The sequence below is a fragment of the Rhododendron vialii genome, chromosome 13a (assembly GCF_030253575.1).
Source record: "Rhododendron vialii isolate Sample 1 chromosome 13a, ASM3025357v1".
NCBI lineage: Eukaryota > Viridiplantae > Streptophyta > Magnoliopsida > Ericales > Ericaceae > Rhododendron > Rhododendron vialii.
The window spans coordinates 6799636-6815537 of NC_080569.1; the positions used below are offsets into that span (position 1 = coordinate 6799636).

The following is a 15902-nucleotide window of genomic DNA, read 5'->3' on the forward strand; positions in this document are numbered from 1 at the left end:
TATGTTTTGTTAAGCACCGACAGTTCCACGCGTCAATGATGCAACCCATTGACCAAATAGACAAAAGAGCAATGCTGCGTACACACACCCCTCTTTAAAATACAACTCCGAACGATTGTGTTCAAAACTATTAGATGCGCACGGATCGATAAACATACGTGCATGTAACGGTTTCGATCGAATACAGTTTGTGTTTTAAGGGTGTAATCCTAAACTTTTTTGATAGGGAAATTAACTAGTTATTTCCTCGTATTTCTTTAGTAGTATTCATGGTTGGGAGTTTATAATTAGCCAATCTTTTCACATCAATAATGTTATGACGATCATTATATTTACGTTATATGACCCGACGCCTCAAATGTGCAAATTACATGTGGTGCTTTTGAAATCCATTTAAGTGATGTGGTTGGTATCATATATAGCAGTATATCATTTGGTACTGAGAGTACTACTCGCACAATTATATATGGTGATCGATCGATCACTATACATTATTGTTCCAAAATAATTAATCTCCCATAAGCAAAACCAAAGAAAAAACAAACATGCATGAAAATACTTGGCATTTTGCAGTAGAATAACATTCACAGCCATATATCAAGGGAGTTGCAATAAGGAGAACTACATCTTTTTTTTTTGAACGGCGAAAAGGGTGACTATATATATCAACCATATGTGCGAATCGAACACAGTAATTAAATCGAGCCCAATAGAAAACAAGTACTGTAACACTCTATCTGAAAGTGAAAAAACAATGAAAAGCTCTTATACACGAGAAAATAAGAAATAATAATAATAATAATAATAATAATTTCTTTGACTTTAGCAATATTTGACCTCTCAGTTGAGTTGAGGGTTACATGCATGAGTGGTCTGTTTTCTTTTCTTTTTTGTCAATCAAAGGACCAAATCAGTTCATGAATATCCCATACGGCTTCTACAAATAATTCAATGACAAAGTAAGCCATACAACGGCAATTAATAACCAACTAAAATGAAATTGAATGAGTGGTCTACCTTGGGTACTTTTTCAATCAAATCACAAAAACGAAATTGAATGTAAACCCTAGGGAACAAGTAACCTACTTCACGCTGAATAATCAATCTAGAGCAGAAAGGAACAAGTTATTTTATTCCAAAAGTTGCAACTTTTAAATAGTCAACAACCGAGTGAATCTCATTTGGGGTGATAAGAGACGGACTCAGGAACGTACTCCCCCAGGCTTAGTCTCTCCCAGTCCAATTTGCAATATTAGAGCTTGACACCGGGTAGTTCTATTTTCTTTAATGCAGATGCTCCGGGCCAACTTATGCGTATCAAGTTGGGACAAATTTCACAAATTCCTATAACCTTTTCACACGGTTATTCATAAGGTAAGGTGGCTCCAAGAGTTAGGAGCATGAAAAATTGAACCTAGCACTTTAGGAATAAGCAAACCCACTAAAATCCCGCTAAAACCTAGGTCAAGACCACCGGCCCAATCCTTTGAGGTTAGGGTTATATTCTAATCGTAATAAGACCTCAACATTCGTACGTTCATATATGGAAGATGCATGGATACTACAAAGTTCCTTTTGGGTCAAACAAAAAACCAAAATCAAAGTTGCTCTGTTTTTGTTTGAACGACTGACCTTTACTCTACTAAAATAATTGAATGCTCATTAACTAACATTATTCCCGATTCCCATTGACTAAAGTTTCCAAGTTTGGTTGCGACAACTGCTCACCAAACCCAGTAAGCTTTTCTCTTTCCTTCCTATAAAAGGACGTACATCTCAATCTCCATGATCACACTGCAATTTGAGTTAAAAGCACAATTAAGTCCTTGGTTAAAATTTAAATAGATCACCATGGCTGCGATTGTTCAACCTTTTGCATGTTTCATTACGGTTCTTGCCATAGTTGTCCTAATCCCTACTTCGTCGGGACAACTAACTGCTGATTTTTACGACAAAGTTTGCCCACAGGCACTGCCCACAATCAGAAGAGTAGTCGAGCGTGCAATCAAGAATGAGGCCCGTATGGGAGCATCGCTTCTCCGCCTCCACTTTCATGACTGTTTTGTCAATGTAAGTTCATGTGGTTCACGTCACCAATAGTTCAATTCCAATGCATTGCATTATTTATTGTCATTATATAGTATTTTTTTGCTATGAGTCACTCTTTTGAATGCTAGTTATGCGCGCAGGGCTGCGATGGTTCAGTTTTATTGGATGACACAGCTAACTTCACCGGCGAGAAGACGGCTGCTCCCAACTTGAATTCACTCAGGGGTTTCAACGTGGTCGATGAAATAAAATCAGCTGTAAACTCGGCTTGAAATAATGGCACTTTGGTGTCATGTGCAGATATTTTAGCCGTTGCAGCACGCGACTCCGTCAACATTGTAAGTAGCTATAGGAAACTAATGCACCTTCCCACAAAATTTAACGCTGCATGCATGCTCCATCCAACTGAACCATCACTTTTCTGATGAAGTTTTATGGGGTCCTTGGACTAGAGATCTCGAGAACTAAATCTGTTTATTTGTGTTTCAGTTAGGAGGTCAACGGTACGATGTGTTACTCGGCAGAAAGGACTCATTAACAGCAAGTTTGGCTGCTGCAAACGCAGACATCCCATCCCCATTTTCCAACTTTTCAGCCCTTCTCTCAAACTTCCAATCTCATACTCTTGCCCTACAAGACTTGGTCATCCTATCCGGTGCCCACACCATTGGCCTTGCGAGGTGCACTATTTTCAGGTCCAGAATATACAACGACACCAATATCAACCAAAGCTTCGCAACCTCCTTGAAGAACGATGTCTGCCCCCTTACCGGAGGTGGAAACAACACAGCTCCGCTCGATGCAACCACGACAATGTTTGATACGGTGTATTATCAGGGGTTGACGAATCAAAAGGGTCTGCTCCATTCGGATCAGGAGTTATTCAATGGAGGTAACAGTCAGAGCGCTGATCTGGTGACGTACTATGGCAACAATCGGGCCGCGTTCTGGAAGGATTTTGGTGTGTCCATGATCAAGATGGGGAATCTGCCTCCTGCTGCTAGCAGTAACGGACAAGTCAGATTGAACTGCAGAAAAGTTAATTAATTAAATCTCGTAGTTGATTAGCACATTACTGCATGCCCACATTGTTCTTGCTGGCCAGCAATTGGAATAATTTTATTTTTCTTGTTTCTCAGCAGATTGTAATCGTATCGATTTGTTATTTCATGTTCATTTCGTGAAATTGAAATGTTTTTGTTGTTGTTATTTCTGGAGATAATAAAAGAGTAGTACATTGATATTGTGTCACACCAAATCTTGGTAAACAGCAACTATATATCAAAAAGCCCGGGCATAACTACAGTTTGAGATTGTATGATACCCCTTTTATGTCACATTGTTCAAAACCCAAGAGATAATAACAAGGGAATGACTTCGGTGTTCTCGGTTATTTTGGGGACACCGTAACTTTTGACATAATAAAACTATTATAAATATAACCAAAACTCATTATAAGCATAACAGAACCATAGCAAGACATAACCAAAACCATAGCAAGACATAACTTATTTGTTATGCCTTAGTTGGGTTTAGTTATGCCTTAGTTGGCTTTTTGGATATTCCTTGGTTATGCCTTGTTTGGGTTCTGTTATGCTTGTAATTGATTTTAGTTATGCTCCTAATGGTAAAGTTATGCCAAAGATTACGGTGTCCCCAAAATGACCGAGGACACCATAGCATCATCCTAATAACAAAGCTAAACCATCATATATGAATCCTTCATATGTAGACAGATATCATCAAAACAAATCATACGTACATATAATTGGTTTTTATCCATGGACTTGAAAGTGAAAAATAGGAGGGAGCTAGGACCATTTTAACTACTGATAGTCGATGGACAATGACACCAAGGTTGGCGAGTGGGGCTGCCAACAAGTCACGACGCTGCCAGAGGGCTTGTAGTTAGGGCTGTAAATTAATGAGTTGAGTAGCTCGCGAGTTCGGCTCGGTTCGAAAGATAAATGAGCGAGCTCGAGCTCAATTTTGCGGCTCGTTTGATAAACGAGCCGAGCTCGAACCTAGCAGGGCTCAGCTCGAACAAGTTTGTCTCGGCTCGAAATATATAGGTTCGGCTCGGTTCGGCTCGAACATGCCAATATTCGGTTCGACTCGGCTCGTTTAGCCAATTTTTCAATATTAAGGCTGAACTGTTGACGAATATTTCGAGTTTGAGTTCGAGCCGAGCCGGCTCGTTTATTCTAGACCGAATACTAACGAGCCGAGCTCGAGCTTTACACATGCTTGGCGAACCTAACTCGAGCCGAGATTTTCTGGCTTGATTCGAACTCGAGCCGAGCTCGAGCCATACGAATTCTGATAGAGCCGAGCTCGAACATGCCAATATTCGGTTCAACTCGGCTCGTTTACACCCCTACTTGTAGTCCAATGGTATTTTCTGGTCTAGGGTTTGAGCCCCATCATTGGCGTTTGTGGTTCAAGGTTATGGACATCCTATGAATCTCCTATGAACTAACTTACTAACTTCCCCCTAACCCTTAACCCCCGCTAATGTATACCGCTCACGACGCCCAAATTTCTTATTGCAAATTCTCAGCATTGGCGTCCCACGCCCTAAAAGTCCCTCTGCCTTAACCTAAGGGGTTGGCGTGGCGGTCATGGTATTGGTGTACTTAGGATTTGCTCCATCCTAAGATTTCAAGTTCGAAATATTTTATTTGCTATCAAGTCATTTGGGGCAAGTCCATATAGAGTTTTACTCTAACGTTAAATTGCCCTAACTAATGGACGATGGAATTGATTCTTCAGAATTAATCGAGGTGCGTGCCAAACACCTACTTATCAAAAAAACAATCACTCAACCCTAATCCCGCCAAAATCTAAGTAATTTTACGGTGTTTGAATTGGGCCGCTTTTCAAGTATTTTCGAGTCTACCACTTTGTGAGACCGGTTGTACGTACCAATGAATTATTGTGTGCAGGTAGACATCAAACCCAAAAGAGAAAGGCGATTAAAATGTGGCCAACCTGTCTCAGGGGATGTCTTCTCTCCTCTTGATCACGTCTTGAATTCTTTGAAGGGGCACCGTTGGTAAGTCCGGCCATCATGTGTCTTGAGGGCGGTTAGGTGCTTTCTCAGGGGATACGGGTGATCATCGATACTTGTAGGAATGAAAAGGATGGTTGAGCAGAACCATGCTTTGTTAACAAAATGGTGGTGGAGAATTAGTAGAGAAAAGGATTCCCTTTGGGCTAGAGTAGTGTGCATGAAGTATGGTCTCTCAGATCAAGATTGGCTTCCTTAATTACCATCGTATGGGCGGGCATCTATACTTTGGAAAGACATATGTTCAATTGGGAATACAAATAGTGCAATGGGGAACGTAATTCAAGATGGGTTCAGAATTCAAGTGTATTCCGGAAATAAAATCAAACCTTGACGGTGTTAGAAGACTCATTATTTAGGTGTCTTTTTTGGGTGTAACTTTCTTTTTATTTTCCTTCCCTTTTTAGGGTTGTAGTGAGCTTTCTAGTTCTCTCTTCCCTTTTACTTGATGTACCCTCTTCGAGTTTAATAAAATTTTCTTTTGCCGAGCAAAAAAAAAAAAGTACTTTTAGAAAGATATACTATATAGTTTCCGGTCAAGACATATGCTTGTAGGCACGTCAAGCTTCAAAAAACACTTCTAATGGATAAGCGGTATATAAGTCTTTACAATATCAAGCGAAAATTGGAGTATTTAATTTAGCTTACAACAAGTGCAAGGGGCAAAATTATCAAAAAGAAAAGTGCTTAATTGGTGAACATACAGTTGACATTACACGTACATTACAATACGAACAAGCTTGTTGCAAAAGTAAAGAGAATATTGACACAAACTGATAAGAGGGAGCTATATAAATTGGTTATTGCCCTGGCCACTATTTATACGATTTGATTTTATAGTAATTTATAATTTGATAGGAGAAACCTGCAGACTCCATGTTTGAGGATGTTTGAGTTGAGTCACTCCATGTTTGAGGAGTCATAATGGCTAGCTCTTAAATACTCCCTCCGTCCCAATTTGTTGCGCTCTTATTTTTTTTTGGAATGTCCCAAAATGATTTGTATATTTCAAAACTTTCCATTTTTAGATTTCTAAATTACCATTTTGCCCCTCATTTTCTTTTATACATTTAAAAGAGGGTATGTTTTCAAGAAACCAAAGAGAGCAATTATGATGGACAAATCAGTTTCCGTGCATGGCAAGGAAACTTCCCGCCTCATTCAAAAAAAATTAGAATTTCACTTTTTGCCTAATTTAAATATTCTGTCAAGGGTTAAAATAGTAAAATTGATGAAAAATCAATGTAATTATGAAGTTTTCTTAAATTACGTGAAAGTCAATATGAGCGTAACAAATTGGGACGGAGGGAGTACATAATATATCCTAGAAAGTTAATCAAAAATGTCTAAGCTAACATCCAACTATTACAACATACTACAATGTGTACGTCTACAATCATTGGGATCTTACTAGCTAGCCAGGCGCAACAAAAAGTGCACGAAATTACAACTTGGCACGGTGCTGATCGAAGTTTCTGACACGGCTGGTGTGGCCTGTTGGTTCCGTGGCGTTGGCCAATCACGCTCTCTAGAGTTTGGGAACACTTGGACATGAATGGGCAATTGACATGCCTGTCTGAGAAGTAGCTAGTAGTTGGTACACATGGCAGATCACTCCGGCATCGTTGTACTTGTTTGAGCTAGGCATCATGAGCTACTCCGGCATCCCTAATGGGAACACACCTTGATGAGTATCTGGACCAAACTGATCACTCGATCGTCTCAGCCCTAACTTGGGGCCAATCTGTCCAGATTACGTAGGCTTGGCTTGATGTCCAACCAAAGATCGTATCCGGTCCATGATCCGGATTTGATCGGTCCTAGCTCGATCAGTGCCAGCGCTGATATTTTGGCGGCCTAAACCAAAAAACTTTAAAAAATAGGACCCTTATATTGTATATCACAAGGAAAATGATAAAAAGATAAATCAACTTTAAAAAAATGATTAATTTGCTAAGCAAAAAAATAATAATAATGATTACTAGTAGTCAACAAGATGAAATTTCAAAAAATTGCAACAATTCATGAGCACTTTTTTTTGTATAAGTTGGGCTTTCTTATTTAATGGATTCAATTTGAATGATTTTAATTTTATAGAGATCTATGGTAAATGGATCTACTACATAATTTAAGGGACCCCACATTTTAGGAATTTTTTTGGAGCCCAAAGCGATCCCTTTGCTTGCTCCTTCTCGGGGCTGGCACTGTCGGCCATCCTTCGGCCATTAACGCATTGCACATGTTCACGTATAGGAAAACATTACCAATGAATGGTTGATTCAATGGTGGAAACTCAAGACCTCAGTGGACAAGGTTCAAGTTTGAATTCCCATAGCTCCTTATTGGGGCTACAGATACTCTTAGCACCATCCACAAGTGATGGGACTTCTCCTTCTGCCTCGACATAAGTGCGGTGGGGTTCCAAAATAATAATATAATGTAATATGATGTGACAATACTTCCAAAAGAATGTGACGGGATACCATACCTTCACTTCCATTTATAACACCAAAAAGAAAAGAAAGAAAGCAAAACACTTTTAAATGCATTGTATTAAACCGAAGTTGACCGAGAGCCTTCCATGGTCGAGATGAGATCTGAGCCGTCGAATGCACGATCCGACAGATCGAATCATGCATAGCACAGTGCCCCCGGGTTCAACATTTAGAGTGCACTGGACTACATGGCCCGTTCGCCTTTAGCTTTTTTTGGGCTTTTTGATTTTTTGTCCTTATTTAATTTTTTTCGCATTTGTTAGTTTTGCGTAATAGTTTTGTGGATATATTATTGGTTCTTCCCAACAAGAGGAACCGAAAAAGCTTAGTTTTTTGGGCTTTATCTTGAATATTTTCCAAACTATTTTGGGTAAAGGTGACATTTTTTTAATTTTTCAGTTCCTTACGTCGAGAAGAATCAATAATCCACAAAATTATAACGCAAAATTAACAAATGTGAAAAAAATTTAAATAAAGACATAACCAAAAAACTCAAAAAGCTAAAGCTATGGAGAACAACCGCTGCGTGCAAGCAAATGCCAAATGGTTGACCAACTTTCCTAGCTAGGATTACAAATCACGTACGCACACTCGTATATCCACCCGTCCCATGCGCTGGAAGGGAATTGTGTTTGGTCCCCTCGAGCTGACTTATCTACGCGAACCATACACCGGAATAATTATTCCATGCTCATGAGACAATACGTGACGGTATCTTAAATTCTTCTCTACAATATTTTTGTGTAGGTTCTACACATTTTGTGGTAGGAATCATATAAATGTGTGGTGGAGTAAAGAGTTTGGGTACCGCACTGTCTTTTTGCTTGTTTTCTTTAAAATTTTACAAAATCTTGGTCAAATTTTTATACTGTCATATTCTCGTCCCGACGAGAGAAATATAAAAATGTAGGCTTAAGTTGAAATATGTTCATATAAGTCGACAAAAAAGACTCAAAAAGTTGAAAAAATCAATTTTTTTTTGTCTTTTTCGTCTTATATAAATTTTTTCCAACCTACAGTCTCCTATGTTTTTAATGCTTTAATTATCAATTCTTCTCACCGAAACGGAAAAAATATGACGTAAAAATTTTACCTGAATCTTGTAAATGGTTAAAAGAGAATTCAACTGAGAAAACCGTGTCTAAGAGCGCGCCCTTGAAAAGTTGGGTTATAGAGGTGTGGATTTGATCGGAATTGTGTGTGTGTGTGTATATATATATACAGAACGGTTCCGGAGACCCTTAAAAAACCCTCTAAAAAAACCCTCCAAATCTTAATCTCATAGTCCCTAATCAAATTTTGATGATCCGAGCCGCTCAATGTGTTCATAAGGCGATTTTAAGGGTGCTCACGAGAAATTGGCAAGAAAAATAACCAGGAAGGGCTTAATTTGAGCAGTTTTTTATTAAACCGTTCAATAAAGTTCAATAAAAAACTGTTCGGATGAAGTCCTTTCCAGTCATTTTTTTTGCTGATTTCTTCCAATTACTCTTAAAATCACGTTCTGGATTACATTGAGCGACTCGGATCATCAAAATTTGATCGTGAACTTGGGGGGGTTTTTTTAAGAGTCCCCGGAGCCGCCCCGATATATATAATTACTAATACTAGCCCGTGCCTACGCACTATGCATCCCGATTGAAAGGAGATGGCAGTTGTGTGATTTAGGTCAAAATCATGGGCACTTAACCGGGAAGTGGAAGGATGCACTACAGCCTTTGGATCAAATAAATCTCAACCGTTCCAACAACTTGTCCCCACACCCTTCTGTTTTATAATAGAGATAATTATATATGTATGTATGCATAAAAAGCCAAGAAAGAAGTGTAACGTATATAGCTAGCTTGCTAGTTTTAGTTGTGGTTGTTTGCACGATCTGATCAACTGTTGCCAGCTCTCTGGTATGGATAATAATCTCATACGCAATTGTATTCCCAGGAATATTATTAACATATATAATAATCTAATAATAGTATCGCCAACGAGAGATCATGCTGAAGAACAAGTGAAAGTAGCAATTAATAGTAATAAGAAGTATTATTAGTACCTTAATGATTCTCTAATGATATACTTACCTAACTTGTTCATGCATGTTCTCTTAATCAAAGATGCTGCATGTCTTCTTAATTATACAAGGCCCAAGACCAGTGAAAACTAAGGAAGCACTTCCACTTTGAACTAGCTAAGCTAGTTTTATATATATATATAGCACCGAACGCGTAAGTAACCAACTTCGGAAATGCTGTTTAAAAAAAAAAAAAACCAACTTCGGAAATACCAAAATCAAAATAAATTAATAAATTATTAGGTATCGATGAATTTTTTAAATTACGATAGAAGTTAAATAACATTTTGGAAAAAGAATATTATCTGTAATTAAATCTTTGTTTTGCAAATGAAACTAGACAAATATTTTAGGACGGAGGTACTACCTTCTACAATAGATCAACGTATCATTTTTGTGTGTATTGCACATGATAACTCTTGCTTAGTCAATATCACATTGTTTCTTGCAATGTACGTCGTAAATCATATTGATCGACTATCATATTGTATGATTTGGAAATTCATTTATAGAAAAAGATTTCAACACCAAATCAGAACCCATTTATTGAAGACAAGTGCGTTTCAAAATCATACCAAAAGGTATATTATCAAATCCATTTTTGATGTGATTGATGTTTTCGACGAGTTCTGGAATACGAACGGTTTGGATCGTTGACACGGGTCCGAAAAAGCCCGCAAGAGTACCGGACTGGACGGTCCAGTACTCCAATTACCGAACTCCAAAGGATCTGTGGAAACTTTATCTCTATCTTAAAACCAATTGATTATGAGTGGAGATATTCCAAATGTTATTAAGTGATCACCTATTTCACTTCCAAGCAATGTGAGACCCTATTTTTTTTTATTATTGTGGGTCCGGGAAGGGCCCACAAATGTTCCAAAACTGGACCAGACTTGTTGGAAAGAAAGAACCAGCCGGGGATCCTCTCCCAACAATTAGGGGTACTTTAATTAGTAAACTTAAGTATACTTCAAGAAAAATATAATGTACTTTAACTCGCTGTTATATTAAGCTGTCTAACTGTCTAAAGTAATGGAAGAATAAAGGAAGAGTTTTTTTATTTTTGCTCCTAAACGTTGCAATTGACTTCACTAATTAACAACCACGTGAATCGCATTTGGGGCCGAAGAACTTCCCCTTTAGGCGATTAGCTGCTTAAACGTGTTAGTACTCTAATTGAAATTAAGACTTCGATCAAGATTGCCTTTTTCACGGAGGTTCCGTAAAAGAGGTTTTCGCGTCGCTCCATCTCACCGTTCGTCTCGGTAATCGACGGCCCGAATTTTAAATAAACTATTTGCGTAAATAGTTTATTTAAAATCTGGACCGCTCAAAATACTTTTTGATGGATGAAATTGTTCACCTCCATAAAATCCTTCTTTTGCGGAGCCTCCGTAAAGAAGTTTGTCTCTGAGATCGAGACTTCACCAGTACTCGTCCCAAATAGCACATGCATGGATATTATTCCTAACGCATCAATCTGTTAAATATTTGTTTAATTAGAATTGATCTTTACATATAAATTATTAATAAGCTTCCACACGTTATCTCCATCTCCTCTGGATGGGCTTTTTATTAATAACAACAATAATACTCCATTTCGGGAAGTTTGCATTGATTAAAACAACAAATATTCCACCTCCTTGGTGTCGAAGAAAAATTATTCGATGCATGTTTTGGGGGACCGTCACGTGATGTCCCTACGTTCTTATCCACCTCACATTTATGTGGGGTCCACGAATTAATGTATGGATGTGTGATGCATAAAGGTGTTGGGCACTACATGACGGTGTCCCAAGACCTACTCGGTGTCAAAATGGTAGTGCCAAATTTATTTTATGGTTTGCAGCAGTATCAAAAGGCTAAAAGGAAAAAAAATATGTTGATGTTATTTTGGCACAATCTCAAATTCATCTCATTTTCTGATGAAGACTAGTGGCCTCAATGATGTGAAATATTTGGCGAGGCAAAAGTTGCTGCCACATTCAGCACCCGAAATGGCTCTGCAAGCAATTTTTACTTGCAGTGGACACCAGGTTGCCATATATTTTACGTAATTCTGACTTTGAAATTAAGCCCAAATCTTATACGTGAACTTGCTCTAAAGAATCTGGAAAAAAACAAAAAAAAAAAAACACTTGCTCTAAAGAATCAAATTATGGTTGGCGTAACAACAGACAACTAAGCTAGCCGAGCAAGCAGCTTTACCAAGCCTATAAAAGGATGTACATTTTAATGTTCATGATCACACTGCCATTTGAAAACAACATGGCCACTTCTGTTGTTCATTCTTCTGTGTGTATCGTTGTTTTCTTTTCCATAGTTGCCCTAATCCCTGCTTCGTCAGGACAGTACCCTACTTCGTCAGGACAGTACCCTAGTACTTCCGGTAATTGCTACCCAGCTTATACGTCAGGAACATCACTAACTCCTGATTATTACCAATTCACTTGCCCAGGTATATTCGATATAGTCAGAGATATCGTCCAGAAGGCAATCGATTGCGATCGCCGGATGGGGGCGTCTCTTCTCCGCCTCCATTTTCATGACTGTTGGGTCAACGTATGTTCCTAACTATATGAAATACGTAACTCATCATTACAATGCACGTGTGCACTGTGTTATTCTCGTTTATTTGCTTTCAATTTACTGTTTTTGAACACTGTCTATATGTGCAGGGTTGCGATGGATCGGTTTTGTTGGTTAACACAGCCTACTTCGTCGGTGAGCAATCGGCTATTCCCAACATTAATTCACTAAGGGGATTTGACGTGGTTGCTGCTATAAAATCTGCGTTAAACAAGAAATGCCTATGTGGCAATGTGGTTTCATGTGCCGATATCTTAGCTATTGCAGCTAGCCAATCTGTTGAAATTGTAAGTAAAAAATCAACATATACCTATATATATAAACATATACCGTTATATATTATCAAAAATATGGATGTGTCTCATATGCACTCCAAAAAATGTTGATTTATAAAGAAAATGTTATGAATATTGCTGAAAAGTTACGATTCTAGTATAAAAGTTTCGAGACGCACCAAAATGTTATAAATTCTATTATGAAAATTATGATTTTTTTTTTTGTATAAATGTTACAAGATTCACCAAAATGTTACTCCCTTTGTCCAATAAATTTGGTCTGGTCCAAAAAACAAGGACTAAAAATAATACATTTCTTTCAAGAAAATATTCAAACTTTTTTCGTAAACTAAAAGAACTCATTGATATATAGCAATTTGTTGGATTTTTATGAATTTTTCTTGCAAAAAATTGTATTATTTTTTAATCTTCGTTTTGCAGACTAGACAAGTTTTATGGGACGGAGGGATATGAATCATAGTGAAAATATTATGAATCTTATTGCTGAAAGGCTAAAAGTTTTAGAACAAAAATTACGAAACACATCAAAATATTATGAATGAACAATATATACAATAGGTGCGTATGATAAACACTTATAATGAGTGTGTATCGTAAATTTTTCCATATACATGTGTGTAAATATATATAAGGGGACTCTTGTGGAGTAGTATGAATATTATAATTTATATTTTTACACTTTGTATTTGTGTTTATTCAGTTGGGAGGTCCATGCTACCAAGTATTGCTAGGCAGAAAGGACTCATTAACAGCAAGTGAAGCGGCCGCAAATGCTGACCTCCCATCCCCATTTGCCAGCATCGCATCCCTCCTCGCTAACTTCGCAGCTAAAGGTTTCGGGATACAAGAGTTGGTTCCCCTCTCCGGCGCCCACACCATTGGCCGTGCACGGTGCGGCACTTTCAAGAGCCTGCTTAACGATAATGAAACTAACGCCGCTTTCGCAGCCGGATTGGAAGAGAATTGCTTCGCTATCGCGGCCGCCGGAGGCAACTACACGGTTCCACTCGACAACACCACAACCGTGTTCGACACGGTGTATTTCCAGATGTTGAAAGAGAAAATGGGTCTGCTCCATTCGGATCGAGAGCTGTATTACGGGGGTAACCAGAAGAGCGCGGATTTGGTGATGTCCTACAGCAGCAACCAGGCCGCCTTTTGGGCGGATTTTGCGTCCGCCATGATCAAGATGGGAAATTTGCCTCCTTCTAGTCCCGATGGACAAATCAGATGCAACTGCAGCATACCTAATTATCCCTATCCCCCAAACAGCCTCTTAAACTTTCTACCTTCAATTTGTCCCTTCACCCATTTTACTTGTCCCAGCAGCCCCCTAGTTAGTTTGTCCAGTTTGTTCAATATTGGAACTCCTCCAACTTATTGCTCCTCCCCCGTAACTAGTTCTTCCTATCCCGGGACTAGTTCTCCCGATCCCTATCCCGCGACTAGTTCTCCCTCTACTGGGACTGCATATCCCCCGACTTAGTTTTCTCGGTCCTCGAATTCCAACTGGTTAAACAGACACGATGGTTACTATCAAAACGTTTTGAGTTCTCAAAAAATACCGATCACTTTCTTTGAGATTTTGTGAGAGTGGAATTTCCCCATTATTTATAATTGATTATATAGTATAGCACATCACAGCTGCATCTTGTTTACCAGCCAATTGCATGGAATAATCTCTTCTTTTCCTGCTTCTGCAGATTGTATTATCATATTGTTTAATGTTGATCACGTAATTTGTGAAGCTGAAATACTTTTGTTGTATTAATATCATTTCTAGATATCATGAATAAAACAAGATTTACTTTCCTACACGGCTGTTGAATTAATTGGGAGAAATCTATGGTACATGCATGCATAGGTGTATCATAGAAATGTTACACACATTATTCGGGTATATGAATTACGGCTTCTTCTGGTTAGACACGCAGTATAGTACGTTAAATTGAGTACGATATATATAATTTTGGAGGATGATACCCATTTTTCCGGTGTCAAGACAAGACCTAGCTAGCATTGCAAACTTATTGTTTGGCTGGAGGAAGGGCTAAGTGAATTGTTAGGATTGTAATTTTGTTGTTCGCTTTTGAAATTCTTGGCCCAATGTAGGCAAATATCATCAAAAACAAATTACGGTGAGTTTGGCCAAATTTTTCTTGGACTTTTTGACAAGGAATATTTTTTTGTTTTTTGTTTTTTCTCTCTTAATTTTTGCTAGATTTGGATTAACTTTTACATCAAATTTGTGTTTATTCATCAAAGTGTAAACAAATTTGTGGTAAAAAAATGTGGTCAACCTATCTCACACTCTCTCTTCTCTCCTCGTGATTTGAATTTCGGGAAGACATGTGTTGCAACATTATGCACAAGAACAATAATGCTAGGGACACAACACTCCACCATAACACCAATCACACTCGCCTACATAGCACTGCATGATTGGTGATTGCAATTAAAATTGTTTTAAAGTGATTATTCTTTCATTACCAACCATGCAGTGCTACCTAGAGCTAGGTGGGTGTGGTTGGTATTATGGTAATATTGTATCTCTAGCATTATTGTGCACCGGAAATAACACGGGTATAGGGAGGCCATTGTTTTAGTAGTATTTGAGAGCAGTTATTTTATGCATATTGCCAAAAGTTAGGTCTGTCGTCAATCCTCATCCGCTCATATCTCCAATGATTGGGCGAGGTTCTAGAGAGAGTGTGTGGGAGACCCTTGCTTTTTCGCTGTTTTCTCCCTTCTTTTCTCCTCGATCTCCTCTCAGTCACTACAAGAAAACACACTTATGCCGATGATGAAGGAAAAAGTGTTAGCAAAAGCCCAAATGTGCCGGCAAACTCTCTCATTTCCTCTCTCAATATTTGAAACAGTTTGTGGCGATATTTGAGACCTCTTGAAGGTTTTTGGTAAGGCAACCTGTGACACGTCTTGCTTTCTTTTTTGGTGCAAAGAAAAGGATTTTATTATCTTTGAAAGGAACTGAACAAAGATTAAAAGGACTACAGGCACGACACGGCATCACCTCTTGATGAGTGTGTTGGATTGAACTCGCTAGTCTCAACCCAAACGTGGGGCAACCCGCCCGACATACACAGGCTTGCATGGCTAAATGTCCAGCCAACGCCCGTGTAATTGGTCCATGAGCTCGATTCGGCAATGTTCTTCGACTATGCACCGCACCTATGTGCAGAGACGAGAAAATAATTTAGTTGAATCACTGCATCATCAAGAGAGATATATCAAATTAAGTTGACATGCATGCATTTTCCTTTTTATTATAGTATCTTATTTTAATTAGTACAAAACAAGAGAAGGTCCAATCTCTC

General features: G+C 38.4%; 1 protein-coding gene and 1 pseudogene across 1 annotated transcript; both read left to right on the top strand.

Moving 5' to 3' along the window:
• The first annotated feature begins 1780 nt into the window (after nt 1-1780).
• Nucleotides 1781-3273, top strand: LOC131314235 (peroxidase RIP1-like; annotated as a pseudogene).
• An 8658-nt stretch (nt 3274-11931) lies between these two features.
• On the top strand, nt 11932-14382 carry LOC131314236 (peroxidase P7-like). The gene is made up of 3 exons (XM_058342751.1): nt 11932-12244; nt 12361-12558; nt 13268-14382. Exons 1-3 carry the CDS (start codon nt 11951-11953, stop codon nt 14051-14053), a joined length of 1278 nt encoding a protein of 425 aa, XP_058198734.1. The 5' UTR covers nt 11932-11950; the 3' UTR covers nt 14054-14382.
• The last annotated feature ends 1520 nt before the right edge of the window (nt 14383-15902 follow it).